The following is a 27,019-nucleotide window of genomic DNA, read 5'->3' on the forward strand; positions in this document are numbered from 1 at the left end:
CCACCTTGCTCTCACACAAGCATCTTATTTCATCTACTGATATCTCACTGTCCTCCCTGGCTCTTTCTTAAAATGTTTGGTTTTGGTTTTTGAAATCTTCCAAAAGCCTTCCACTGATCCAGACTCCTTCTGGGTGATCTGTTACACTGCAGCACTGCTCTTGGAGTGAATACTTCTTGTCCCTGTGTACAACCTGGACTTCCCCAGCTGCCCTTTCTTGTGTTATTTCATTCTCACGCTGTTTTCCACTATGAAGAAAAACTCCACCATCTCTGAAACCTCTCTTCAAGCACTCTTGGGCTACTCCTATTCTGTCTGGAGTCTCCACACCAGTAAGCCCAGAGCGTTCAGCCTCTCTATACTGGTTATGTGCTTGAGGCCTCCAAACACCATCTTGGGAGATGTCTGGGAACCCTCCAAGGTGTTTGCAGATGAAAACTTATTGATCATAGGCCAGGAAAGTCAGACAGTTTCTACATGTGCCTATTATGGCAGGACAAGGGGCAACAGTTTTAAACTGAAAGAGGGTAGATTTAGTTTTGTTATAAGGAAGAAATGTTTTACGATGAGGGTGCTGAGAGACTGGAACAGGTTGCCTGGAGAACTTCCAGAGAGGGGGCATCCACAACTTTACTGGGCAACGTGTTCCAGTGTCTCTCCACACTCGCAGAATTTCTTCCTTATATCTAATCTAAATCCACGATCTTTCCATTTAAAACCCTTACCCCTCATACCATCCCTACAACATCTGATAAAGAGTCCCTCCACATCTTTTCTGCAGGCCTTCTTTAAGTGCTTGAAGGCTGCTAGAAGGTCTCCCTGGAGCCTTCTCTTCTACAGGATGAACAACCCCAAATCTCTCAGCCTGTCCTCGTAAGGGAGGTGCTCCAGCCCCCTGATTATCCTTGTGGCCTCCTCTGGACCTGTTCGAGGAGGTCCATGTCCTTCTGACATTGGGGGCCCCAGAGCTGGACACAGTGCACGAGGTGGGGTCTCACCAGAGTGGAGCAGATTGGCAGAATCCCCTCCCTCGACCTGCTGGCCACACTTCTCTTGATGCAGCCCAGGGCACAGTTGGCTTTCTGGGCTGCAAGTGCACGTTGCTGGCTCACAGCCAGTTTTCTATCCTCCAACACCCCCAAGTCCTTCTGCACAGGGCTCTCAAACCACTCTTTGCCCAGTCTCTATTTGTGCTTAAGATTACCCTGATCCATGTGCAGTACCTTGCACTTGCCCTTGTTGAACTCCGTGAGGTTTGCACAGGCCCAGCTCTCCAGCCTGTCCAGGTCCCTCTGGATGGCACATCCCTTCCCTCCAGTGTGTCGACAACACCACACAGCTTGGTGTTGTCGGCAACTCGCTGAGGGTGCACTCGATCCCACTGTCCATGTCGCCAACAAAGACGTTAAGTCCAAGTGGTGATCCTTGGACATTGAGCCACTGACTGCAACCCATTGAGTGTCACCATTGTAGAAGAATTTTAAATATAACCTCTGGTATATCTGAAATAGATTTTAAGGCCTAGTGAAATGTGTTCAGGACTTAGCGATCTTGTAATATTACCAATGTAACCAGAATGCTGCTCCACAGGCCTGAAAAGTGTTCTTAGCCTGCTTCTTGTATAGTCCCAACCCAAAACTGGTTTAAAACCCAGTCAAGCTAATCACATAGACACAGACTGAACAAAGGATGATTAATTGACTCAACACAGGTGTTTTGCGAGATTAACAGAATTTAGTAGATAGAAAGTGCTTGCGCTACCTAAGCTTTTAATAGAACATCCTGAAGTCTTCCTCACAAGAGAACAGCATAAGGCATTGCAGGGTGCTAAATCCCCTCTGCTGGAGAAACTGTGGGGTTCTGGGGGTCTGGTACTGATAAGGCCATGGGGATGGACCTGGACAGGAAGTTGCCCTTTTTGGAAGAGAGCAGCAGGAACGTGTGGAGCTCTGCCTGGGGATGGAGGATGAGTCAGCTGAGAGCTGAAGGGTCATGGGCAAGACTGATATAAAAAGCACTAGGTTTAAATGTAGTAGAAATAGAGTGTTAGAAGGTTGTGTGATGTGAAACTCAATCATAGAAACTAGATGAGCTTTAGGAACCATATGTGTTAGTTATAATATTTGTTTAGGTCTTATGTAACTAAGGAAACTTGTTATGCACCAACAGTGCTGCTTGAAATCCCCTTACCTTCACTATCCTGATTTAGGCATCAAGAAATCAAATGAATAAATGTGATTAATGACAGTAATGAAGATAGATATTGATAAATATATATATAAAATCAAATCAGTAATCAATACAGTAAAATAAAAGGTCTTTATAAAAAATTTTTAAAGTAAAAATTGTAATTTAATCATCTTATATATGTAGTAGTTAGTGGTAAATTTAATTTATGAAATACTTGTAACAGATTAACTCGGAGGTTAAGAAGAGAAGAGAAAAATAAATCTTAGTGGCAGGTACTGGCTCAGGTGACCTGCGAGAAGAAAGAATTGTTCTGGACAGAACTGGTACGAGTTAAGCAAGAAGATGGGAATTAGCCAAGTAGAAATCGAGCATGTGCAAGGAAAAGGGTCAACCAGCGAGCACCGTGATGACTATCGGAGACCACCAGAGGACCCCTGAAGACCACCTAAGAACTTAAGTGCGCATGCAAGAAGGACATTTACATATATTAATGAGTTCCAGGAAAAGTGTTGAATATGTTAACAATTTCTCAGAATAATGTTGAATACGGATGATTGGCTACTATATACATTTTTGCTTTGGAGACAATGGTCTCCCACAATTCAGGAGGAGCTCTCCCCTGTGCACTCTGTGCTGAAATAAAGAGTGCTGCTTTCTGAAACTCACATTGAGTCTTAGAAGGTTTTCTCATTCCAGCTTTACGGCAACAACACTGTGGTGGGTGGATGTCTGCTGTGGACCCCCTGATGAGGAAGAGGAAGTAGATGAAGAAGCTTCATTCAGTGGGAATGAGCCCTGGTTCTCATGGGAGACCTAAACTATCTCAATATTTGCTGAAGGGGCAATGTAGAAAAGTGAAAGTCATCCAGGAGGTTTTTGGAGTTTATTGACAACATCTTCCTGACAAGGGTGACTGAGGAGGCAGTGAGGGGAGGTGTCCTGCAGGAAATCATACTTAGAAACAAGGAGGAGCTGGTCAGGGATGTAACAGTCAGGTGTGAGAAAGTAGAGCTGAGGCTCCTGAGAGAAGGGAAGAAGACCAAGAGCAGGACTTCAGGAGAGCAGGCTCTGGCCTGCTGAGGAAGCTGCTTGGAAGATTCCCAGGGGATACGACACTGAAGAGAAGAGGGGAGAGCTGTTTGATGGTCAAGGGTCTCCTCTTCAAGCTGCAGAAAAGTCCATCCATACATGCAGGAAGTCAAGCAACATGGCAGGCGTCTGCTTTGGAAGAGGATGAAGACCTTGACAAAAATGAAGCATGAAGAGGCAACATATAGAAGGTGTAAGCTGGCTGCCTTCCAGCCTCAGTGGTTCTGTGACTGTGCTGGAGAGAGACATTGATGTGTGTGTGCTTGTGTTTGTCTGTGTGTGTTTTTGGGGGGGGGGGGGGGCGGGGGGCAGGCGGGTACTGGAGGGATGAGGAGAACCCAGAGCCAGCTCCTGGACAGTTGGAGAGTCTAAGATCAGCTCCTGGAGACATCACTACTGGACACGTGTCTATAGAGGCTGATGTTTTCCACTGCCACAGCCCAGCATACAAACAGCCCAAACCTCGTTTCTCCTTTCTCCACTGACAGTGGTTGTGCTTGGCCTACAGACCTCCCGAGGTCCCTTCCAGGATGAGTGATGGTGCATTTCCTTCCACCACAGCTCTTCCCTTGATGATGATTGGGAGAGCGCTCACGTTCCCCATGACCATGGAAGGGAGCAGACATAAGTTTGGAGTGATCAGACGTGGCTTTTTGTCCCATTGAAGTCACTGACACAGGGCTGCTCGGCAGGGAACCTCTGATGCAGGCATCATCATGTCTGAGCTTAACCTTTGCTTTTCTTTTTCCTTCTTTTCCCTCCCATGTTCTTCTCTTTGATCACCCTCCTACATTCCTCTACAAACAGGCCAACTCTGCTCTTTCCCCACTGCCCCTGGCTTTGCTGGCTTCCTGCCCTCCTAGAGTGTTCCTAAGAGGGTTGTCCTGTTGATTCCTGCCTTGGTCGGTACAAACCCAGCAACTCCTTTTATTAGCTGTGGTGTCCTGCAGTTTCTTATCCTGTGATCTTGTGTTGATGGCTCACCACAATCAGGGTGAGCCACCTGCACACAAACATGAACACCTCGCAAGATGGAGCTTCAGTCCAGGATCCTTTGAGAAACTCTGGGACTTGGCCAACAGAAACTTCTAAAGTTTATCAAGAAGTGACCAGTCCTGCATTGGCAGGAAGAATAACCTCTAACGATCCCCAGGTACAAGTAATCATGAAAGGAAGGCAAGAGACCGGTATGGTTGAGTGGAGACCTGCTGGTTAAAGTAAAGGGCAAGAAGGAAACGCACAGGCAGTGGCAGCAGGGACAGGTACCCTGGGATGAGCACAGAGATGCTGCTGGGTTGTGTAGGGATGGGGTCAGGAAAGTCAAGACACAGCTGGAGCTGAACTTGGCAAAGGATGCAAAGAATAAGAAAAAGGGCTTCTACAGGTACATCAGCCTGAAAAGGAAGATCAAAGAAACTGCATCCTCCTGATGAACAAAACTGGCAAACTAGTAACAGTGGAGAAGGAGAAGTCTGAGGTACTCAACAACATTATTTTCTAAGTCTTCACTGCAACATCTCTTCCCACACCTCTCAAGTGGATGGGCCACAAGGCAGGGACTGGGGGAGCAAAGTCCCTCCCACTGTAAGAGAACATCAGGTTCAGGACCACTTGGGGAATTGAACATACATAAGTTTGTGGGACATGACGAGCTCCATCCCAGAGTCCTGACGGAATTGGCTGATGTAGTTGCCAAGCCACTCTCCAGGATATTTGAAAAGTTTTGGCAGTCAGGGGAAATATCTGGTGCCTGGAAAAAGGGAACTATTTTACCCATTTTTTAAAAAGGTAGAAAGAAGGACCCTGGGAACTAGCAGCCTGTCAGCCTCCCCTCTATTCCTGGAAACATCATGGAACAGATTCAGCAGCAGCAAAGGAGGTGCTTTGCCCAATCCTATTTCTATTTTGCCCTGGGCTGTACAGAGTTTATTTCTCCTTGCTGTCATGTCCTTTGACCGCTACGTTGCTCTCTGCCAGCCTTTGCATTACATCGCCATCATGAAGCCTCAGCTCTGCATCCACCTGGCTGCTGCTGCTGGGTCATGGGCATCACACTCTCGAGTTACCGTCTGCTCCTCCTCTACCAGCTGACTTGCTGTGGCTCCAACAAGATCCACCATTTCCTTTGTGACAACTGCCCCTTATTCAAGTTGTCCTGCTCTGACAGCAGCCTGCTGTGGAAAATAGACTCTGGTTTAATATCAGTTGGCCGACTGGCTCCCTTATGTTTAACTCTGGCATTTTACATGCGCATCCTTTTCTGTATTCTACACCTTCCAGCAGCCTCTGCGAGGAAAAAAGCTTTTCCTACGTGTTCTTCCCATCTCACCACCTTGGCCATTGCATATGGGAGCTGCATTGCTCTCTACGTGCGGCCTTCAGAAGATGTTTCCTTGGAGACAAACAGATCTGTAGCTTTGCTGAACACTGCCCTGTACCCATTCTTAAATCCGCTCATCTACAGACTTAGAAACAAGACGGTGATCCTGGCCCTGAACGAAGCCATTGCCCGTGCGACACTACAGCTTTTCCCCTAATCATGGTGCATTTCTGGACAGCAATTCCAGTGATCTGCTCCCATCTGTTAAATAACACCAGTGCACAGGTGTGTCACCTCCAAATACAGATGCCTCAGGAGATTTCTGTTCTTGTTGGACTGTGTCAGGTGAAGTGAGAAGAAGCTCATCTGCACACACAAAGGCAGCACCAACAATGGCAGGAGGAGTAACTCAGTTAACACCCTGCCCCAGCTGCTCCCAGGCCCATCACAGCAGAGCCACCAGCTCATCAGGAGCCCATCTCCACAAACCGAGAAGAGCCCCGAGGCACAGGGGCAGGTGGGATCCCAATTTACAGGCTCCTGAGGAATGAACGTCTTGTCCCAGCTCCTTCCAGGGCTGCCCTGGGAGAGCCACCAGCCCCCTTGTCCAGGGGTGAAACCCGTCAGGATGAGCTACTGAGAGCAGCTCTGGGTCAGCATTTGGACTGAGGGGATTGTTGCCTAGGGGTGTGGGACACATGATGGGATGCAGGGGAAGAGCATTTTTGGATTGAACAGGGCTTATTATGGGATATTTAAGGGAAGACCCCAAGCAGGGCAGCCTGTCCTGTCTTCTCATTAAACTTAATTTCTAAGTCTTTCCTGTGTGAGGGAATCTCTCTTCTGCGTGAACATGTGAGCATGGGGGTGTGAGTGCAGCAACTGGAGCAGGAGCAGGGAGTCAGACAGCCCATATGTCATTAGTGCCAGCAACTGAGAGACTGGAATGACTGAACTTAAGAGTCTGTGTGTGACTGGGGTGGTTTGTACCAGCATCTGGAACGGGGCTGCGGCCTCGAGGGCTTGTATGTCCAGGTGCCTGCAACTGGGGAGGCTGGTATCCAGTTGCAGCTGCTGAGGAGAGTGAGTGTCCGAGCCCAGCTGCTGGAGGGATCCACCTTGTACAGGAATATAGGATAGAATAGAATAGAATAGAATAGAATAGAATAGAATAGAATAGAATAGAATAGAATAGAATAGAATAGAATAGAATAGAATAGAATAGAATAGAATAGAATAGAATAGAATAGAATAGAATAGAATAGAATAGAATAGAATAGAATAGAATAGAATAGAATAGAATAGAATAGAATAGAATAGTTGGAAGGGACCTACAATGACCATCTACTCCAAATACCTGACCACTTCAGGTCTGACGATAAATCCTGTTATTAAGGGCATTGTCCAAATGCCTCTTAAACACTGACAGGCTTGGGGTGTCGACCACCTCTCTAGGAAGCCTGTTCCAGTGCTCCACTGCCCTCTTGGTAAAGAAATGTTTCCTGATGCCAAGTTTGTACCTCCCCTGATGCAGCTTTGAACCATTCCCACACGTGCTGTCACTGGATACCATGACAAGAGCTCAGCACCTCCATCTCCACATCCCCTCCTCAGGAAGGTGCACAGAGCCATGAGGTCACCCCTAAACATCCTTTTCTCCAAACTAGACAAACACCAAGTCCTCAGCTGCTCCTCACAGGACATTCCTTCCAGCCCTTTCAGTGGTTTTGTTGCCCCCCTCTGGATTCATTCAAGGACTTTAACACCCTCCTGAAATTGTGGGGCCCAGAACTGCAGTTTTCTCCTTCCATTACTCTTTGTTCATTCAGACACCTCTCACCTGTGCTGCTGCTTTGAGCTTCAGGGACTCAAACCTTGCCTGTCTCTCAATAGTCTAATTGTCTCTTTAGCCAAATCTTTCATTATGTTTATATCTACCTTTTTGTATCTATGTAACTAAAACATTTCTCACAATATTATCCCTTGTCAAAAGATGACCTCATTAGAGATATCATGTACTTAGTATATGGTTGAGGAGTGTGTTTTATTGTTTATGAAACTTGATCATGCTTCACTTTTTTTTTGCTTGCAAATAGGAAAATTTCTTCTGTGCCTGTGTGCAACCAGTTCTCTCAGGAGAGCAGGTGGGAGATGGTGCAATGGAGCTGTAACCTCCTGCTGCAGACTGCAGTGGAGAAGTCGGATGTAAGGAAAAGGGATGTAAATCCCAGCTGGCCAATGACAGAAATGGTGAGGCTGGGGAGGTGAGGAGCAAGGTTGTCCAGACAGTGCCAGACCTCAAGGGGCTGCTTCTGCTACCTGTGCAGAGCTCCTGAGGAGACCCTCTGGGTCAATATCAATTGCAGAAGGCTTCTATCACCTCTTCTCTAATCTGAAAGGTAAATAAAAATAACCGTTAAACTAAAAAATAATTTTTATTAGATTCTCTTTGAAATCTTCCTGCTTAACTACACTGTGAAATGACTCCAATGAGCTGTACAAGTCCTGAAGACTTGAAGAAAACTAAAGGAAGAGCAATAGCTCGTTAGGGTTTTCTGTATTTTAATGAGCCCCATGGTGTATTTGGCCCTGAGTCCATGAACCTCAGATACTGAGAGGAGACTGAGCAAAGTACTCAGGAAGTCAAAGTCAGCAGCAAAGCTCAAAGTACCTTGAAGCACTGATTGGCCCCACTGAGGGCCACTACTGACAAAGCCTCTCCAGGGACTCGTTAGAGCAGATAATTGGAGGCTGTGATTGCAGGTAGGCAAAGGCACCCTGCAGGTGGCTGTAATGCTGAGAAACCCCTTGGTTTGTTTTATGAAGCAGAAAGGCCAAGCCCTGACCCTCAGGCCCTGGGAAGGAGATGCTGCCCCTCATGTGTGGCTCAGGGCTCTTCCTGGGGGCAGTGGGGTGTGAGGGTGAGCAATGCCAAGTGTAGGAAAACTGCACAACACCTCCCGGCTTCCCCAAGCAATGGTGAAGAGTAAATGAAGTCCAGAGCCTCAAAATAAAGTTTTTCCTGTTAGGCCTCAGTGGCAGAGGCAACTGCCATAGCCAAGGGGAGAAAGAACTTGGTCCTGTTGGGACTTTTAGCCTTGCCAGAGCCCTTGGCCATCTCGACTGCAGGCTGTCCCACACTGTCCCATGCCTGCACCTCTTTCCCTCCAGGCTGCAGACACCCATCTTGCTTTCCCACCTAGCTCCTACCTCAGCATTTCCACACCTTCACTGATGTCTCTCCACCCTCACCGCCTGTTCCTTGAAAGACAAAGCCGTGGGCTGATCCTGACTCCCTCGGGGTGATCTCTCGCACCACAATGCTACCATTTGAGTGAGATAGCTTCTTCTTCAAATGCCGTCTGAACCTTCCAAGATGCACTTTGTTGAGATTTCCTTCTCTTCCAACTACCAAGAAATGCTCCATCATCTCTGAAACCCCCCTTCAAGCTCTTTCAGGATATCTGTACAGTGCCCTGACGGTCCACCTCAGCAGGCTAAAGAAGCCCAGGTTTCTCAGCCTCTCCACAAAGTCCCCAAACCCCGTCCTGGCAGATCTGCTCTGAAGCCTCTCCAGTTCCTCCTCATTCCTTCAGAACAGGGAGCCCCACACCCAGACACACTAGTCAGGATGTGGCCACCACAGTGCTGATGATCACTCCCTTGTCTGAGTTGGCCACATGCCCCCTAACGCAGCCCCACAGGCAGCTGGCCTTACTCACGGTGACATGCACCTCTGCCTTGTATGGCATCCCTAGTGATGCCCAGGCCCTTCTCCTCGGGGTCACTCCTCTGCCAGTCAGGTCCCTGCATGCCCCTATCTATGGGGTTATTCTGTCCCCAAATGCAGGACTGGCCACTTGGCCTTGTAAAGCTTCATGAGGTTTCTACTGACTGAACCCCAGAGATTTTCAGGGTCCCCCAGCAACGAAACTGGCTCCAGGGCCAGCTGTTAATGTGCACATAGAGGAGAGCATTCCCGCATGTTGAGTCAGCGATCACTTTCCACCTTCCTTTCAACCAAGGTTTTCTAACAGAGGTCCATGGTCTTCCAAGTCTGCACTGATTACCAGGGCCTAAAATTGTGTCCCTTCCTCCAGCTGTTTAGAGGAGACTTCATCCTCCTGCTATCCTTCATCAGGAGGTTCATTGATCCTGACCCAGAAGACTGTGCCCTGAAGAGTCAGTGATCCTCATAACAGTAAACCTGAGTAGACCCAGGCCTGGGCTGTGCTCCATGTACAACTTGGGCTTCAGGTCCTGTTGGGCTGAGTATATCCCCTGGTCGTAAGTTAAATTTGATTGTAAAAGAGAAGAGTGCAGGAAGCTCCCACCTGCCACTGGCGATCAGGCCATCTGCATGTCCTGACCTTTATACAAGTGCAGCAACAAGTGCCCATGTGAACATCCTCTTTTTGGGGCAGGAGAAGTAAGAAAACACTTGTAAGAGTAATACTGTAACTTGTAACACTGAAAGAGCTCACAGGAGCAAAATGAAATGATTCAACAGGTGGGATCTGCACGGCTCACTGCACCAGGATCAAAACCATGTCCTTGTGCAAAACAACATCCAAGTCTGCTGCTGGCCTGTCAGGGATTCTGGCAGATGTGACCTCACAGCTGCCTTCACAGCCATGCACCTTCTGCTGGCCCACGAGATCCTGAGGCACAGCTGACCTCATCACAGCATTCCACAACAACTCCTCTTCGTGGCCCGTGAGGTGATTGGATACAGGTCACCTCAGGTTCTTCTTCCAAAGCTTCATGGCTGCTCTAGAATCCTGCAGTCCCTGTGCTGCCCCCAAGAGCCAAACAGACTAAGTCAGGATTAGGAAAGGGGTTCAGCGTGAAGGGGTTAGAGTGTGGGAACAAGGGCTTCAGAGGGTTAAGTGGTAAAACCCAGGCTTTTACTGGGGCACACTGGGATGCCCTGGAGTGTCATGGACATGGGAAGAGGGTCTGAGTCCAGCAGAACTTGTGGTGCCTGCCTTTTCAATCCCCCCTGTAGACAGACCACGAGACATCAATGGTTGCTGGGATGTCCTCAGTACCAGCAAGGGATGGGAGGACCAGTGTGCCTTCCAGTTCCCCAGACTGGATGCCCTCCAAGTCCACCCCACTTCTTACCAACATGCCAAAACCTGCACTTGCTTCGAAGGATGCCTAGGGAAGAAGAGCAAAGGGGTGGTCTGGACTGGATCTTGGTGGGGCTGGGGGTGGGACACAGGTGTCCCCAGTCCCCACAGGCCCATGGCTTCCCCCTGGTCTGAGCAGGAAAATCCCTTCTGCTCTGCCTGGCCCCATTCCTCCAAGTGTCACCTACAACACCTGTCCATGCAAGGACCAGGGGTGGGGATGGAGACAAGGAGAGAGTGAAGAATTGATGAGATTCAGAGATGGGGTTGAGGTGGGGGGAGACCCAAAGACAGGGAACTGGGGTGAATTAGTGGACACCAGGGTACTGGACTGGGACAAGATTGTGTCGAATGCAAGTGAGGATTAAAGGAATTCAAGTGGAGGGGACATGGTGACTTCAAGCACAGTGGCTGGTGGGGTCAGAAGGAAAAGGACTGCAGAGGACAAAAACGACAGGATTGGGAGAGTGTTTGGGAGTGGGGTTTCAAGGAAGGGGATCTGGGGACACTGCTGCAGTGGACAGGATGAAACGCAAGAGACTGAGTGTAAAGACAGAAAGAAAGGCATTGGGAGGGATCAAAGGGAGGGGATCTGGGGACCCTAGATAGGACATGAAAGAGATCCCAGGGATGAGATGTCTGAAGGGACCAAAACAAGGGGATGGGGTTGCACAAAATGGATGGACGTGGTGTCATCAGGACAAGAAATCTGTGTGGGCACTCCCAGGGAACAGACAGGTCCAACCATTCCAACAGGAACTGAGGCTCTGGGCACAAGAACGTTAATTGTGGGGGAAGGGGGGGAACAGATGGAATTGTGGAGGGGAGAAAGCTGCATTGTGGGGGCTGGAGGTGCAGGGGAGCCTGCAGGAGCCCCTGGCTTGGGAAAGGGAGAGGCCAAGGCAAGGGTTTCATGCTCCCCACTGTGATTTCGTTCTGCAGGAGAGCTGATGTCCTGCAGCCAAGACCCATCCCCAGCCTTGAGCACCTCCCCGTGGCACTGGGGACTCATTGAGCATCTTCTAGGGTGCACAGCAGGACGGGGAAGAGCAGGGCCATGGTGAGCACTGCGAACTTCATCTTCCTCTGCAGTGTGGCGAGCGCTGGGTGAAACTGGAAAAGGTGAAGGGAAGATTTATCCCTCCCAGGACTCCTCCTCGCGCACCCCCAGCACCCACGCCTAGAACCCCCAGGGCAAAGCCAGGCTTGGCAGAGACACCAGCCCTGGTAGCAGAGTCACCCCTGCATCTGACATGGATCGAACCACCTTCCTCGGCATCAGTCCAGCTTCTTGAATGGGGCAGCTGTACATGGAAGGGCCAAGGCACCTTGGGGTGGTGATGGGGGGTGGACAGAGCACCCGTGACAGCTGGACATGTTGTGGGGAACTGTGTCACAGGTTTTACAGAAGCTCAGCTAGACGACATCCATAGCTCTTCCCTTGCCCACTGATGTTGTCACTCTATCTTAGAAGGCCACAAGGTAGGTCAGCCAAGGTGAAGCCATGCTTTCTCAAATCACTTCCCTGTCCTCCAAGTGCCTCAGCACAGCTTCTAGGAGGATCATTTCCATGATCTTCCGAGGAACAGAGGTGAGGCTGACAGGTCGCTACTTCCCAGGGTCCTTCTTTATACTCTTTTCAAAAAGGAGTGCAATGGTTCCCTTTTTTCAGGCACCGGGGATTTTCCCTGAATGCCAGGACTTCAAATATCCTGGAGAGTGGCTTGGTAACTGTATCAGCCAATTCCCTCAGGACTCTGGGATGCATCTTGTCAGGTCCCACAGACTTATGTATGTTCCCCAGGTGGTCCTAAACCTGACCTTCTCTTACAGTGGGAGGGACTTTGCTCCCCCAGTCCCTGCCTTGTGGTCCATCCACTCGAGAGGTTTTGGAAGAGAAGCTGCAGTGAAGAATGAGGAAAAGGTCTTGTTAAGTACATCAGTCTTCTCCCTGTCTGTTATTTCTAGTTTTCCAGACTTGTTCATTGAGTTGATACAAGTTTTTTGACTTTTCTTTTCAGGCTGATGTACCTGTAGAAGCCCTTTTTCTTATTCTTTGCATCCTTTGCCAAGTTCAGCTCCAGCTGCACCTTGGCCTTCCTGACCTCACCCCTACACAATTTGGCAGTGTTCCTCTACTTGTCCCAGGGTACCTGTCCCTGCTGCTACTGCCTGTGCATTTCCTTCTTGCCCTTTACTTTGACCAGCAGGTCTCCACTTAGCCATGCTGGTCTCTTGCCTTCCTTCCTGATTTCTTACACCTGGGGATCGATAGAGGTTATTTTCCCCCCAGTGAAGGACTGGTCACTTCTCCTTCTATTTTTGTCAGGAGCTCCTTTCTCATCCATATGCGCCTTCTCCAGTGTTGCTTCAATTCCTGCATATCTGGTGGTGCTATTCTGGAGCTTGAAGAGGAGATCCTTGACCATCAAACACCTCTCGCCTCTTCTCTTCAGTGTCATATCCCGTGGGATTCTGCCAAGCAGGTTCCTCAGCAGGCCAAAGCCTGCTCACTGAAGTCCTGCTCTTTGCCTTCTTCTGTTCTCTCAGGAGCCTCAACTCTACTTTCTCACACCTGAATGTTACATCCCCGACCAACTCTTCCTTGTTTCTAAGTATGATTGCCTGCAGGACACCTCCTCTCACTGGCTCCTCAGTCACCCTTGTCAGGATGATGTTGTCAATTAACTCCCAAACCATCCTGGATGGCTTTCACTGTGCTCTGTTGCCCCTTCAGCAAATATTGGGAGAGTTTAGGAGTGCCATGAGGTGCAGGGCTTCTTCCAGTTGAATGCAGAAGTCTTCATCTACTTCCTCTTCCTCATCTGGGGGTCCATAGCAGACATCCACCCGCCACGGTGTTGTCCATGACCCTGCAGCTCAGCTGACTCATCCTCCATCTCCAGGCAGAGCTCCACACATTCCTGCTGCTCTCTCCCATAAAGGGAATCTTCCCCTCAGGGTCCATCCCCATGGCCTTATCAGTACCAGACCCCCAGGACCCCACAGTTTTTCCAGGAGAGGGGATTTGTAGTGCCCTGCAACTCCTCATATTCTTCTCTAGTGAGAGACACCCCAGTCAAGATAATCCAGCTACACACAAATATTAAATGCTGAACAAACTTTTCTACAGTCCATCAGAACCTTGACAAAATCTGGGGTTTCTCAAACTTGAAGTTTTACAAGGAAAAGTGGCTAATCCTACATCATTGGGAGCAGGGGGCGAACAGCCTCATACATCAGGACAGTTTGGGACGTGACCGACTGAGCAGCAGCTCTGAGGAGAAGGGCCTGGTCACTACGAGGGATGCCCTACGAGCCAGGAGAGGATGGACACAATGAACAAGGGCAGCTGCCTACGGGTCTGCATTTGGAGAACCATGGGCCACCCCGACAACCTGAGTTACCATCTCCCTCCACTCAGCACTGGTGTGGCCCTACACACATGGGTGTGTCCGAGGACGCGGTTCCCCATTTTGGAGAAGTAGGGAGGACCTGGAGAGTGTTGAGTGAAGGTCTGCCAAGGTGGGGTTGAAGACCTAGTGCCCATGACCAGTGTGGGGTGGTTAAGGGTCCTGGTGTTCTTTGGCCCAACGGTGTGGAGGCTCCAGGCGCTAGAGGAGTAGCCTGAGAGTGACTGAGGGGGGATTTCAGAGATGATGGAGCTTTTCTTTGTTGAAAGATACACCATGAGAAAGAACTAATACCACTAAGAGCAGCTGGGGAGGCCCAGACTGGACACAGAGAAATGTCACTCGAAGGGCAGTGCTGTGTGTAAGAAGTCACCCAGAGGGAGGGAGACTGGAGCAGCCTCAGGCTTTGTGTTTCAAGGAGCAACCAGGGAGGATGGAGAGATATCAGTAAAGGAAGGGAGATGCGCAGGTGAGAGCAAGGTGTGGTAGCCGGGTGGATGTCTCCAGCCTGCAGAGAAAGAGGTGGAGGTGTGGGACACAGTGAGACAGCCTGTGGTGGAGATGATAGAGGGATGAGGAAAGTCTGAAAATCCCCCAGCAGAGATGAGCTCTTTCTGCCCTTGGCTCTGGCTGTTGTCTCTGCCACTGATGCCGATGAGGAAGCACCTTCCCCTTCCAGCACTGGGTCTCATGGCCTCCCCTTCCCCACCCAAGAGCCTGGGAGGTGTTGGATCATAGTCCTGCCCTTGGCATAGCCCATCCCCACATCACACTGTCCCAGGAAGAGCCCTGAGCAATGTGTGAGGGACAGGATCTCCCTTCCCAGGGTCTGGGGGTCAGGCCTTGGCCCTTTTGCTTAATGTAACACACCCAGTTTCACTCAGAATTTGTTCCATGACCTTTGTATCCCTGTCATCTCTGCCTGCAGTTTTCTGATCTAACAAGGCCCTGGAGAGGCTTTCTCAGTAATGGTCCTCACAGGGACCCACTAAAATGTCAAGTGACTTTGTAGTCTGCATATGAGATTGACTTCTTGACAGGCACCTTCATCATCCTATCACTGTCTGAGGTTCATGGACTCAGCACCAAACCCACCAGAGGAGTCATTAAAAAGCCTTGGGCTGGTCATCTGCTGCGGAGCTGGGTCTGGCTTCTGGGACAGGGGGAGCTCAGGGCAAGTGGTCATTGCTGCAGAGAGACAGCTCTGCCCAGGAGCAGCTCCTCTGCAAAGCGCAGCAGGGCTGAGGGCACTGCCTGCAGGCACCGAGGGCAGAGGAGCCGGGCACAGAAAGGGGAAAGGCAGACAGCAATGGCAGGATGCTGAGAGCTCACTGGAGGAGAAATCTTCCCAGCCCTTGACACAGTAAGTCTGTGGGTGCAGGGCAATGCAGCTGCAGGTGGTGGAGGGATCTGGTGAAGCCGGCACAGCCCCAGGAATGTCCCTGGTGTCTGGAGGAGGAGGACGTGCTCCAGAGCAGGGCTTCCCTGCTGCACTGTCAGAGGGACAGGCCATGGCGGCTGCCTTCTCCCGGGGACGGCTGCAGGGGTGTGCAGGTGTGGGTGCAGCCAGGGGTGCCCAGAGCTGTCCTTGAGAGCAGGGTCCCTGCAGCCCAGGGGCTGTGTGCTGGGGCAGGGACTCTGTCGCCTGCCAGGGTCAGCACTCAACCTGCCCGGGGAGCTGCCCACGGCGCTGTGGGGAGAAGCTGTGGGGGGAAGGAGAGACCCCCGGCAGGGCAGGGTCCTTCTGCTGTGGAGAGGGTGCTGCGTGGGTCAGGGCTGCTCACAGCTTCAGATCACCCCCAGCACATTGGCAGAGGCAGCATTTCAAGAAGCACATGAAGGCAGGGGCTACCTGGAAGGAAAGGTGCTTTCTGAAGTCTGTGCTTTCAGTTTCCTGCTGGGGTTGTGGGGTATCGTAATGCAGCTGTCAGGTTTGGAGAACACAAGGACACTCCTACAGCATTACCCTGACAGAGCAGTAGGTATTTCAGGAACTTGTGAAAGTTCCTTCAAGCATTTATTGGCCTACAGAAAGCTCAGTCATCTCGTCAGTGTTTTCCTGACCTGCTCCTTAGACTTGCAGAAACAGAGATGCCCCTTGGCAGGGTCCTGCTGCCAGGAGGGGTCTGCAGGGCAGAGCTGAGCACACAGCAGGTGGGATGGGGGCTGTGAGCACTGACTGGGAGGAGATAAGGGGAAAGAGAAACAGCTCCAGGCAGGGACAGCTGCAGGCACCAGAGGCATTGGCAGGGAGTGAAACAGGCTGACAGGAATGGTTGGGTGGCGGGGGGAGGGGGTGTATTTGGGCACCTCCCTATTAGCCCTTCAGTGAAAGTGCTGTTTACCTAACAAGCACCCCTGGTCTCCTCCCCCACCCAGCAGAGCCTCCGCCCTCACTGCCCCAGGCTCCAGGACAGGAGCTGCCTCCTGTGCAGCCAGAGCTGCAGCAGAGGAGACTCTCCCCAGTGCCCATCTGTCCCTCCCTGGCCTGGCCTCCCTTGGCAGAAGCATTGGGGCATTGCTCCTTGGTTCTCCACCTGCCCCTGCTGCTGCTGCTCCTGTTTCCAGGCTCTCTGGGGATGGGGCTTTCAGCTGCAGCTCAGCAACTGGCCCTGCAGGTCCTGCCATGCAGATGTGTCCATGGGAGCAAGGTGCCCAAGCCTCCTCCGAGCCTCTGGGTCTCTGGGAAATGCTGCCCATGGGTGGGGATAAAGCTGGGTCTTTTCGCAAGACACCCCCTCTGCAAGGAATCAAAAATCTCAGAGATGTTTACTGGGGAGGGGAGTTTTCAACTGGATTCCTCTGCTCTCAGCAGCATCCAATTTCCTGTCAAGGGAACAGCTGGGTGTGACCCTCCTGCAGATTCCAGAGGTGCAAGCCCAGGGCAGCTGAGAGCAAGTCTGGTGGACAGCCTGGCTCTCCTCACTCTGCACTAAGGCTCTGCCCGTTTGCACCCCCGCACTCTCCATGGAGCACTTGTAGCGCAGCAGCAATGTCCAGGCTGTCTGCCTTCAGAACGCACTCCTCAGGTAGGACAGGGCAACAGGAGCCAAAGGCAGAAGAGCAAAGCCCCACAGCTCTGCTCTGCAGCCGGGGGCCCTGGGAGGGACAAGGCTGAAATCTCTTGGATTTCCGGAGTGGAGTTAAGCAGCGATGACTGTGGGTTCCTCTCTGCCTGTTGGGGCACAGCAGGACTGACTCCTGCAGAGCCCCCAGCAGAATCCCGGGATGGAGCTGCAGGAAGGTCTTTCTGGAAGGACAGAGGCTGGGAGGGGTGGGGGTACTGTGAGAAATGAAGCAAGTTTTGCCCAAACAAGTCAATCCCAACCATTCACTAACTTTTCCTCCTTGGACAGTCCCTAATTTGCAGTGGCAGCAAATGTCCAACAGCAGCTCCATCACTGAGTTCCTCCTCCTGGCATTCGCAGACACACGGGAGCTGCAGCTCTTGCACTTCTGGCTCTTGCTGGGCATCTACCTGGCTGCCCTCCTGGGCAACGGCCTCATCATCACCGCCATCGCCTGTGACCACCACCTGCACACCCCCATGTACTTCTTCCTCCTCAACCTCTCCCTCCTCGACCTGGGCTCCATCTCCACCACTCTCCCCAAAGCCATGGCCAATTCCCTCTGGGACAACAGGGCCATCTCCTACTTGGGATGTGCTGGCCAAGTCCTTTTCTTTCTCTTTTTTATCTCAGCAGAACTTTCCCTCCTCACCATCATGTCCTACGACCGCTACGTTGCCATCTGCAAACCCCTGCACTACGGGACCCTCCTGGGCAGCAGAGCTTGTGTCCACATGGCAGCAGCTGCCTGGGGCAGTGGGTTTCTCACTGCTGTGCTGCACACGGCTAACACATTTTCACTACCTCTCTGCAAGGGCAATGCTGTGGACCAGTTCTTCTGTGAAATCCCCCAGATCCTCAAGCTCTCCTGCTCAGACTCCTACCTCAGGGAAGTTGGGTTTATCATGTTTGGTACCTGTTTAGTTTTTGGATGTTTTGTTTTCATTGTGGTGTCCTATGTGCAGATCTTGAGGGCCGTGCTGAGGATCCCCTCTGAGCAGGGATGGCAAAAAGCCTTTTCCACGTGCCTCCCTCACCTGGCCGTGGTCTCCCTCTTTATCAGCACTGGCATGGTTGCTTACGTGAAGCCCCCCTCCTTCTCCTCCCCATCCCTGGACATCGTGGTGTCATTTCTGTACTCGGTGGTGCCTCCGGCAATGAACCCCCTCATCTACAGCATGAGGAACCAGGAGCTTAAAGAGATTTTGAAGAAGCTGATTCAATCAGCTCTTTCTCAGCACCATTAACCTGCCCATGTCTCTTCAGAAGTGATTTCACGTTCATCACGGGAACCTCTTGTGCTTTGGCCATTTTATATCTGATAACATTGTTTGTCCATGTCTGCACCCACTTCACTTCAACAGAAGCATGAACCAGCCTGTCTGACCCAGGGGGTCTCTTCTCATGTGTCTGGCACGATGGTACATCTGGCCTCCCATGTGGCATCTCTGAAATAAAAGGGGATTTCCTCAATGTCTGGAGATTGGGCTCTTCTTGCAAAGCTGAGGTCAGGCTGAAGAAATTGCCCCCACAAGGCCATGCTGCTTTGCTCAGGTTCTCCATGGGAGGAGGGCATGGCGCGATGTGTTAGGGAACAGGCCTGGGCTGAGCCTTCCCCTGTGGGTGCCTCGCAGATGGTGAATGATCACAGGGATCTGCCTGGGACTGTCACCCCATGGCTTTTAGGCACCAAAGCCCACTCACTCTGCAGAGCAGCACCACCAGCTCAGGGCCCTGTGCAGAGCAGGGACAGGGTTGGAGTGGCAGGTCAGGTCACTATGGAAACATTTCAGTGGTGAAAGACTCTCTGGGGGCACGGACATCTCTGGAGAAGAGCAAAAAAGAAACTCAGTGCTTCCATGGGGAAATAAATGACCAAGAAAAACCTATTTCTCTTGGGGCAAGTTTCTCTATTGCTGGGGTAACTGGAGAAGCCTGAAGTGCCTCTGGGACAGTAGTCTTTCCCAGGGAGAGGGGTTGGCACAGAGGGGCTTGCTGGGAGTGGACAATAAGGATCCCTTGGAGACAGGAGCAGGGGATACAGGGAGACACTGGCCTCTGTCTCCTCATGCCATGGGTGGCCCTCAGCCCTGGGGCTGATGGGGAGGCTGAGACACCTCTCATTTCTTCCTTTACTCCCCACACTTGGATGGACCTCAGAAAACTACCATGAGCCTGGAGGAAGCACAAACCTCCTGGGCTGAGATCCCATTGCTGTAGGGGAAACAGAAGGGTTTGTGGGACACATGGGATTGCAGGGAGAGAGAGGTGTGTGTGTGTCAGTGTGTGTGTAAAAGGCAGCAAGAAAATGGGAAGTAGCAGCGGGTGGGAGTGCATCACACTGAGGTGAAATATGTTGAGTTTTGATTTTGATGCAGGAGAAGAAAGAGGAGAATGTGCAGTTCAGTGCTGGGACAGAGTATTCAAGTGAGTCTGGGGGCTGGGACATCTTTGGTGATGGAGGAGTATTAGCAGGGATTTAGAAGAAGCTGCACAGGTTATGGGGATCTCACATACTTTGGCAAATCTCAGAAAATGAGCTTTGTGTTTGAAGAAATATTGAGAACAGAGAGTCATCAGTAAATGCTGGGACAGCATGAGGTCAGAGTGAGGTGCAGAAGCAGGGGTGGTGGTTAAGATCTGCAAAGGATATGGGCAGGCATAGGAAAGTGTGGGACAGCCTGTGGTGGGGATGGACCCTTGGTTGAGGCTGGGACCCCCAACAGAACTGAAATCCTCATCCTTTCAACTATGGCTGCTGTCTTTTCCACTGAGGACCCTGAGAGGACACCAGTTCCTACAGCCACAGAACTTTATTGCCTCGTCCCCCACCCTCCACACAGCCTGGGGGGAGTCCTACTGCTGTCCTGCATTGGCATCACACCCCCCTGCATCTCACTGCCCCCAGGAAGAGCCCTGAGCATCCCAGCAGGGAAAGGATCCTCGTTCCCAGGGGATGGGCGTCAGGGCTTGAACATCCTCTTGATGAAACACATCAAGGCCTTTCACAGTCCCCTGAACATTTGATTTGCAACCCGTAAGCAGTGCCTCTGACTTCCTGCTTCCCCAGATCCCAGGGACAGGAACCTTGTCTCCTCATTCCCTCCCTGGCCTCTTCAGTGATGGCCCTCGCTGGGGATCACTGACACCCTCAGAAACTTGGAGGTTTGCTGCTGACTTTCCCTTCTCTAGAGGCCACTTCAATCCCTTTTCAGGACCTGCAGTTCAGGAACTCGGCACCAGAGGGCTCATTAACATGCAAATCCCCCTGACAAGCCAAGTCTCTGGGCATCACTTAAATTCCTCACTTCTGAAGTGGTTAATTTGAGAGGTTTCAGGCGTGCAGGCAAAGTGAAAAGCTTTCAGTCCTAAACGTCAATAAGAAACAATTCATTCTTTTCCACTCCTTGTGTTTCTGCTCACACATTAAGTGACATCAGCAAACTCCACTGGATATTGATCCTGAGCATCTGCTGATAGAGGCTGAACATGTAGGGAAGCCAAGACCCTCTATGTCAGACACTCTGTGGGCAATCTTTGTCCCTGCCTCCAACTCCACATTTCTCTCATCAGCCCCCTGGAACTTCCAGCACCTTTGTTCAGATCTGAGCTTTCTCCACAACATGCTGCAGCTGCATCTTGCAGCCCTTTGACACCAACTCCCACCTGCTGTACTTGGAAAATGATCTGCATGTGGACACAGAGGGTGTTTAATTACCAAAAATCTAAATCAACGGAAGGCATGCTTTAATATAATATAAAATACACTCCTCTGTTGTATATTAAGTCCACCTTACCTCCTCTGAAGGCCACTTGCCACAGTGGAGATGGATTTAGGCCAAAGGAAAGCACATTATTTTGTCAAGCAGACACCCCAGGAACCCCCAAAGCACCCCCTGCCCCAGACTCTGTCCATATTCACTCACAGACACTCACACCCTGAAGTCACGAGCTCCCTTGAGCTTCCCATCTGCATCCCATCCCTTCCCATTCCCATCTGCAAACCCATCTGTTAAACAGGACTGGACTCAGCATTGGCCCCTGGGGGTCACCACTGGTGCCCTGCTCCCAAGGGGACTTTGTGCTCTTGGCCATGGCCTTCTGGATCCGGCCATTCACCCTGTTTCCAGTCCACCTCACTCACGCCTATCAGGGTGTGACGGGATGCAGCGTGAAAAGAATTGTTGCTACGGAGGTGAAACACCTTCCCTGCTCTGCCCTCATCCACCAGCTGAGGCATCTCATTGCTGTGGTGGGTTAACCGTGGCTAATCACCAAACTGCCACCCAGCTGCTGGCTCACTGCCTCTCCCACCCCAGTGGGATGGGGGAGAAAATACAAAGAATGGGAATGAGAAAGCTGCTGGGTGGGGACAAGGACAGGAAGATCTGCAGGTGAGACTTAACTTGGGGAAATAACCTCAGTTGTTTTCAGTTAAAACAGAGACTTAATTACAAATTCATGTATTGCTGAAAAATTACAAATATTAGAACAACATCTTTCCTCTCTGCTGTCTCAGACTCAGCTTCACTCCTTCACTTCAGGCTCCTCTCCCCCATCCTGAGCAGTGCAGGGGTATTTGGGATTGGGGGTCACAGCCAGTACATAGCAGTTTTTCTCTGCTTCTCCTTCTTTCCCACAGTTTTTCTCTGCTCTGGCACTAATCCTCCATGGGCTGCAGGGAAGATCTGCTCCACCATGTAACACCTCCTACTCTTTCTCCAACATTGGTGTTCCTCCTATTGTTTATCAATGTGTTTGTTCCCTCCACCTCTACCTGTCTGGTGTTTTCTGCCCTTTCTTGAACATGTTTTCACAGAGGCACGACCAGTTTTGCTGATGGGCTGATCTGTGTCCTGCCTTGAGACCATTGTGGAGCTGGAAACAGATCTGTCTGGCACAGGGCAACCCCTGGCCTCGTCCCACAGAGCCACCCTTGCAGCCCCTCCAGCTACCAACCCCTTGTCACATACACCCCATAGAGTCACCCACTGTGGAAAGGGGAGGCGAAAAGACTTTTTTTTTTTTTTTTTTTTGTTGCTGTTGAACTAAGTTTCTTTTGCTATTCTTTGTTGGCTATTAAGAAACAACTTCCTGTGAGTGTGTGTGCAGCCACTTCTCCAAATAGAGCAGGTGGGAATTGGTGGAAATGAGCTGCAACCTTCAGCTACAGACAGAAAGACTGGATCTGGAAAAGCCCAGGGGGCTGAGAAGAGAGACCTCAGTGGTGGGGACATAGTGACAAAGGTTGGCCATAGAGTGTGTGACCTCACTGAGCTTGCTTTTCCTACATGATTTTTCAGACTCCGTCAGGGCACACACAGGGTCAGTATCAATTGGAGAATGCAGGTATTTCTTGATCTGGAAGGTGAACACTGAAGAAAATAGCAACCGAAATATTTTATCATTCTTTAATATGTAAATCATTCTTTTTTAGGCTACACTCTGGAAATGTCTCTACTTGCAAGAATTGAAGAATTAATAAAAATTATGCACAGAGACGTTGCTTCTTAGAGGACATGGCTGTCTCCCCCACAAGCTGTCCTACAGTGTGGAAACAAAGAGCTTCACTCCACAGTCAGAACTCAGTATAACTGTTCAGCAGGGATTCTTTTTTCGCAGCACTGGGCAGCACTGGGGATCGCTCCACCACAAGTGCCGCACTTACTAACAAAACACTGACTAATATACACAAAAAGCACACATATGCATCAGATTTCTTAGAAAAGGCAGTCTGATGCTAATGGGTTCTTAGATTTCATCTACATAGTCTGAGCATGCGTAGTAAACATAGAGTGAGGGTCTCCTCCCCTCCTTAGGGGTCCACACAGTCTTCCTCACACTGTCCGTTAATGAACTTTAGGTTTCTCGTGTCCATACATGGTCATAGAGTGACCTCATCCGTCCTTCAGCTCCTGTTTGTTCCAAGGAGGTCAGTTCAGACCAGCTTCCAGTCGCTTATCTTGACACTGACGTCTTCTTAGACACTTGTTTTCTTTAGGTTCCTGCTATTAGGTATGTACTCAGGGAGTTTTTCAGACTCTCCAAGGTCTGTCTTATCTTTACTAGGCAAGGAGTTAAAGGTTTCAAAACATCTTACAAGTGGGTAATGACTACAGAGGGTAGTTAGGAAAAACTATAAATGAAATTACATACATTGCTGTAAAGTATGGGAAAAATAAAAGCTACTAAGACACAAGTGATGGTTAACGTTAAAACTAAGTGTCCTACTTTACAGGTCCCTGTACATTAGCAATTTCTTGTATCAACTTCCCTTCAATTGGGGCCTGACAGGATTCACCCATGAGGGCTGAGGAAACTAGCTGATTTCATTGCAGTGCCATTAGTGGTTATTTAAAGATCTTGGGGATCAGGAGAGACTCCGGAGGTGTGGAAGAAAGAAGTGTCAGACCCATGTCCAAGAAAGGTGAGAAGGAGAATCCAGGGGATCCAGTCAGACCTTCTGCCATAGCCTCCTCCTGACAAAGTTTGGGCTAGATAAGTGGAAAGGACGTGCATTTAGAACTGGCTCAGTGGCTGAACCCAGAGGGCTGTAGTCATGGGCACAACGTCCATCCAGAGGCCAGTTGCTAGTGGTGTGCCCCAGGAAGCAATGAAGAGTGTTAAACTTGTTCATTCTGTGACCTAGATGATGGGACTGAGTGCACCCTCCAGAAGCTCGAGGATGACACAACATTAGGGAGGAGTGGTGAATGCACCAGGTAGTGTCACTGTCATTGAGAGGGACCTGGACAGGCTGGTGAACTGGGATGAGAGGAACCTCACAGAGGTCAACAAAGAGAAATGCAAAGTCCTTCCCCTGGGGAGAAATAAACTCATGAACCAGAACATGCTGGTTTCTGAGTGACTGGGAAGCAGCTTTGTGAAGAAGGACCTTGTGGTCCAAGTGAACAACAAGCCGAACACGTGCCAGCAGTGCATGCTTGTGGCAAGGGTGGCCACCAGCCTCCTGTGCTGCATTAGGAAGAGTGTTGCTGGGGGTGGGGGCAGTTATCCTGCCCCTCCACTCAGCACTGGTGAGACCACTTCTGGAGTACTGGGGCCAGTGCAGGACTCCCCAGTATGGGAAAGACATGGACTTCCTGCAGGAAGTCCATCTTAGGGCCAGTGAAGATTATTAAGTGATTTGAGCACCTCTCTAGTTCCCTGAGAGAGCTGGGACTGTTCAGCCTGAAGACAACAAGACTCAAGGGGGATCTCATCATTGTGTACAAATATTTGAAGGGAGGGTGTAAAGAATCACAGAATCACAGACTGGTTGAGGTTGGAATGGGACCACTTGAGATCATCTGACCCAAACACCCTGCTCAACCAGGATGCAGAGCCCAGAACTTCCCTGGGTAACCTGTGCCAGTGCCTGGCCACAGTGAAAAAGCATTTCCTGATGTTCCCAGAGAATCCCCTGTGTTCCCTCGTGTGCCCACTGCCTCTGGTCCTGTCACTGAGCACCACTGAAAAGAGCCTGGCTCCACCTCTGCTCACCCTCCCTTCAGGGGTTTCTAGACTATAAGAAAGTCCCCCCTGAGCCTTCTCTTCTCTGGCCTAAACAGTCCCAGCTCTCTCAGCCTTTCCTTACATGTGAGGTGCTCCAGTCCCTTCATCACCCTTGTGTATGTCCATGTCTCTCTTGTACTGGTAAGCCCAACACTGGACTCAAGACTCCAGGTGTGGCCTCACCAGTGTTGCATAAGAGGGACCAATCACCTCTCTGTGCCTGCTGGCAATGTTTAGTCCACTGCAGCCGAGGATGCCATTCACCCTATTTGCCCCAAGGGCACATTACTGGCTTCGGTTCAACCTGGTGTCCACCAGGACCCCCAAGGCCTTTCTGACCAAGCTGCTTTCCAGTTGGCTGCCCCCAGCATATACTGGTGCATGGGGCTGTTCTTCCCCAGGGGCAGGACTTTGCGCTTCCCCTTGCTGAGCTTCATGAGGTTCCTCTTGTCCCATTTCTCCAGCCCGTCGAGGTCCCTCTGGATGGCAGCACAATGCTCTGGTGTATCAATCCCTCCTCTGCCCCATCTTCCACCTCATTAAGGAAAATGTTAAACAGGACTGCACCCAGTATGGATTCCTGGGGCACACCACTCTCTGCTGGCCTCCAGCTCGACTTTGCCCAGCTGATCACGACCCTCTGGGTCCTGCCATTCAGCCCCTTTTCCACCCACCACCTAGTCTGCTCATCCTGCCCATACATCGACAGGTTCTCGGTGAGGTTCCTGTGGCAGAGAGTGTTGAAAGCTTCCTGAAGTCCAGGCAGACAATACTGACTGCTCTCCCTTCATCTGCCAGGCCACCACTTCATGGGAGCAGTTTATCAAGTTGGTAAGCATGTAGTCATGCTGACTACTCCTGATTATTTTCTTCTCTTTAAAATGCCATCACCTTCTCAGCAGTCAAGGGGAGGCAGACTGGCCTTTTGGTCCTTAGTTCCTCCTTCTTGCCCTTTTATAAGAAAGGAGTGACATTTGCTTTCCTCTAGTCTCCAGGCTGTTCTCCCAGTCACAATGCATAATCAGAGATCATCGAGGTTTTCCTTGAAATGACATCTGCCAGCTCCCTCTGCACTCATTGCTGCATCCCATCAGGGCCCAAGGACTTCTGTATCACCAGTCCATAGCCAGTTTGGCCGCTTCACCATCACGTCAGTGTTCCTTGACCCATCAGGCCAGTGTTCCCTCAACTTTACGTCTTCCTTGCTCTTGTATTTTCCCTTGCTCTCAGGGTCCTGGGATTCCTCAAGGCCAATCTTGCTACTAAAGACCGAGGCAAAGGAGGCATTCAGTAACTCAACCTTTTCCATGTGTGAGTAAGCAGGTCCCCTGTCTCATTGAGCCATGGGCCCACATTTTCCATCATTTTCCTTTTGTCACACTTTTGTATTTCATGAAGACCTTCTTGTTGTCATTGACATCCCTCGCCAGATTCAATTCCATTTGGGCTTTAGCTTCTCTAACCTCATCCCTGCATGCTTGGACAATGTTTGGTTATTTGTGTCAGGTTATGTACTGTTGCTTTCACTTTTTGTATGCTTCCTTTAGTGTCTGAGTCAGGAGAGGGCAGGAAAACGTATCCAGCTCCTGGGTAAATGGAGGGTCTAAGACCAGCTCCTGGAGGGATCCATATTTTCTAAAATTCTGTTTTTGTATACATATAGGCCACTAACACGGCTGAGCACATCAACCCTTATTTGCCCTTACTCTATTGGATATGAGTTTCCTTGCTTTGAACCCTCCTTTGGTGTTTTAGAGATGGCTGTCGCAGTAAGTCTTCTCTGGGCCAGAAATTGATCTAGTACCTCCTTTTATTTCCTGCAGTACCCTGAGAGTCCTTCTGCTGTTACTGTGTGAGACACACCTCAGTCAGGGTGAGCCATCAGCACACAGACATTAACAGCTGAACAAGTGGAGCTTCTAGTCCAGGGGGACCTTGAGAAACTCAGGGATTTGTACAACAGAAACCTCTTGATGTTTCCAAGGAGACGTGGCCAGTCCTGAACTGGGAGGAAGAATAACACCGTGCATCAGGGCCAGCGAGTACTTGCTCAGCTGAGCAGTGACCCTAAGGGAAGGGCCTGGACACTAGGAGGGACGGCACACGAGCCGGTGGTGCATGCTCCACAGGAACAAGGCCAGCTGCCCAGGAGGTTGCATTAGGAAGAATGTGGCAACCCAGAAAACCTGAGTTGGCTTCCCCTTCAACTCAGCACTGGTGTGGCTCCACACACACAGATGTGTCCCTCTGTGCAGCTCCTATTTTGTAGGAGTTGGGAGGAGGTGGAGA

At 50.5% G+C, this 27,019-nt stretch overlaps 1 protein-coding gene across 1 annotated transcript in view; it reads left to right on the forward strand.

Moving 5' to 3' along the window:
* Nucleotides 1–25,485, forward strand: part of LOC141936014 (olfactory receptor 14A16-like) — a 41,724-nt gene extending 16,239 nt beyond the window's left edge. Inside the window, exons 2-4 of the mRNA XM_074852749.1 lie at nucleotides 17,849–18,441; nucleotides 18,850–18,852; nucleotides 25,342–25,485. Coding sequence (XP_074708850.1) covers nucleotides 17,849–18,441; nucleotides 18,850–18,852; nucleotides 25,342–25,485 — 740 coding nt within the window. The remainder of the gene's footprint in view (nucleotides 1–17,848; nucleotides 18,442–18,849; nucleotides 18,853–25,341) is intronic.
* Nucleotides 25,486–27,019: the final 1,534 nt, after the last annotated feature.

Source organism: Strix uralensis, chromosome 31 (genome assembly GCF_047716275.1).
Source record: "Strix uralensis isolate ZFMK-TIS-50842 chromosome 31, bStrUra1, whole genome shotgun sequence".
Classification (NCBI taxonomy): domain Eukaryota; kingdom Metazoa; phylum Chordata; class Aves; order Strigiformes; family Strigidae; genus Strix; species Strix uralensis.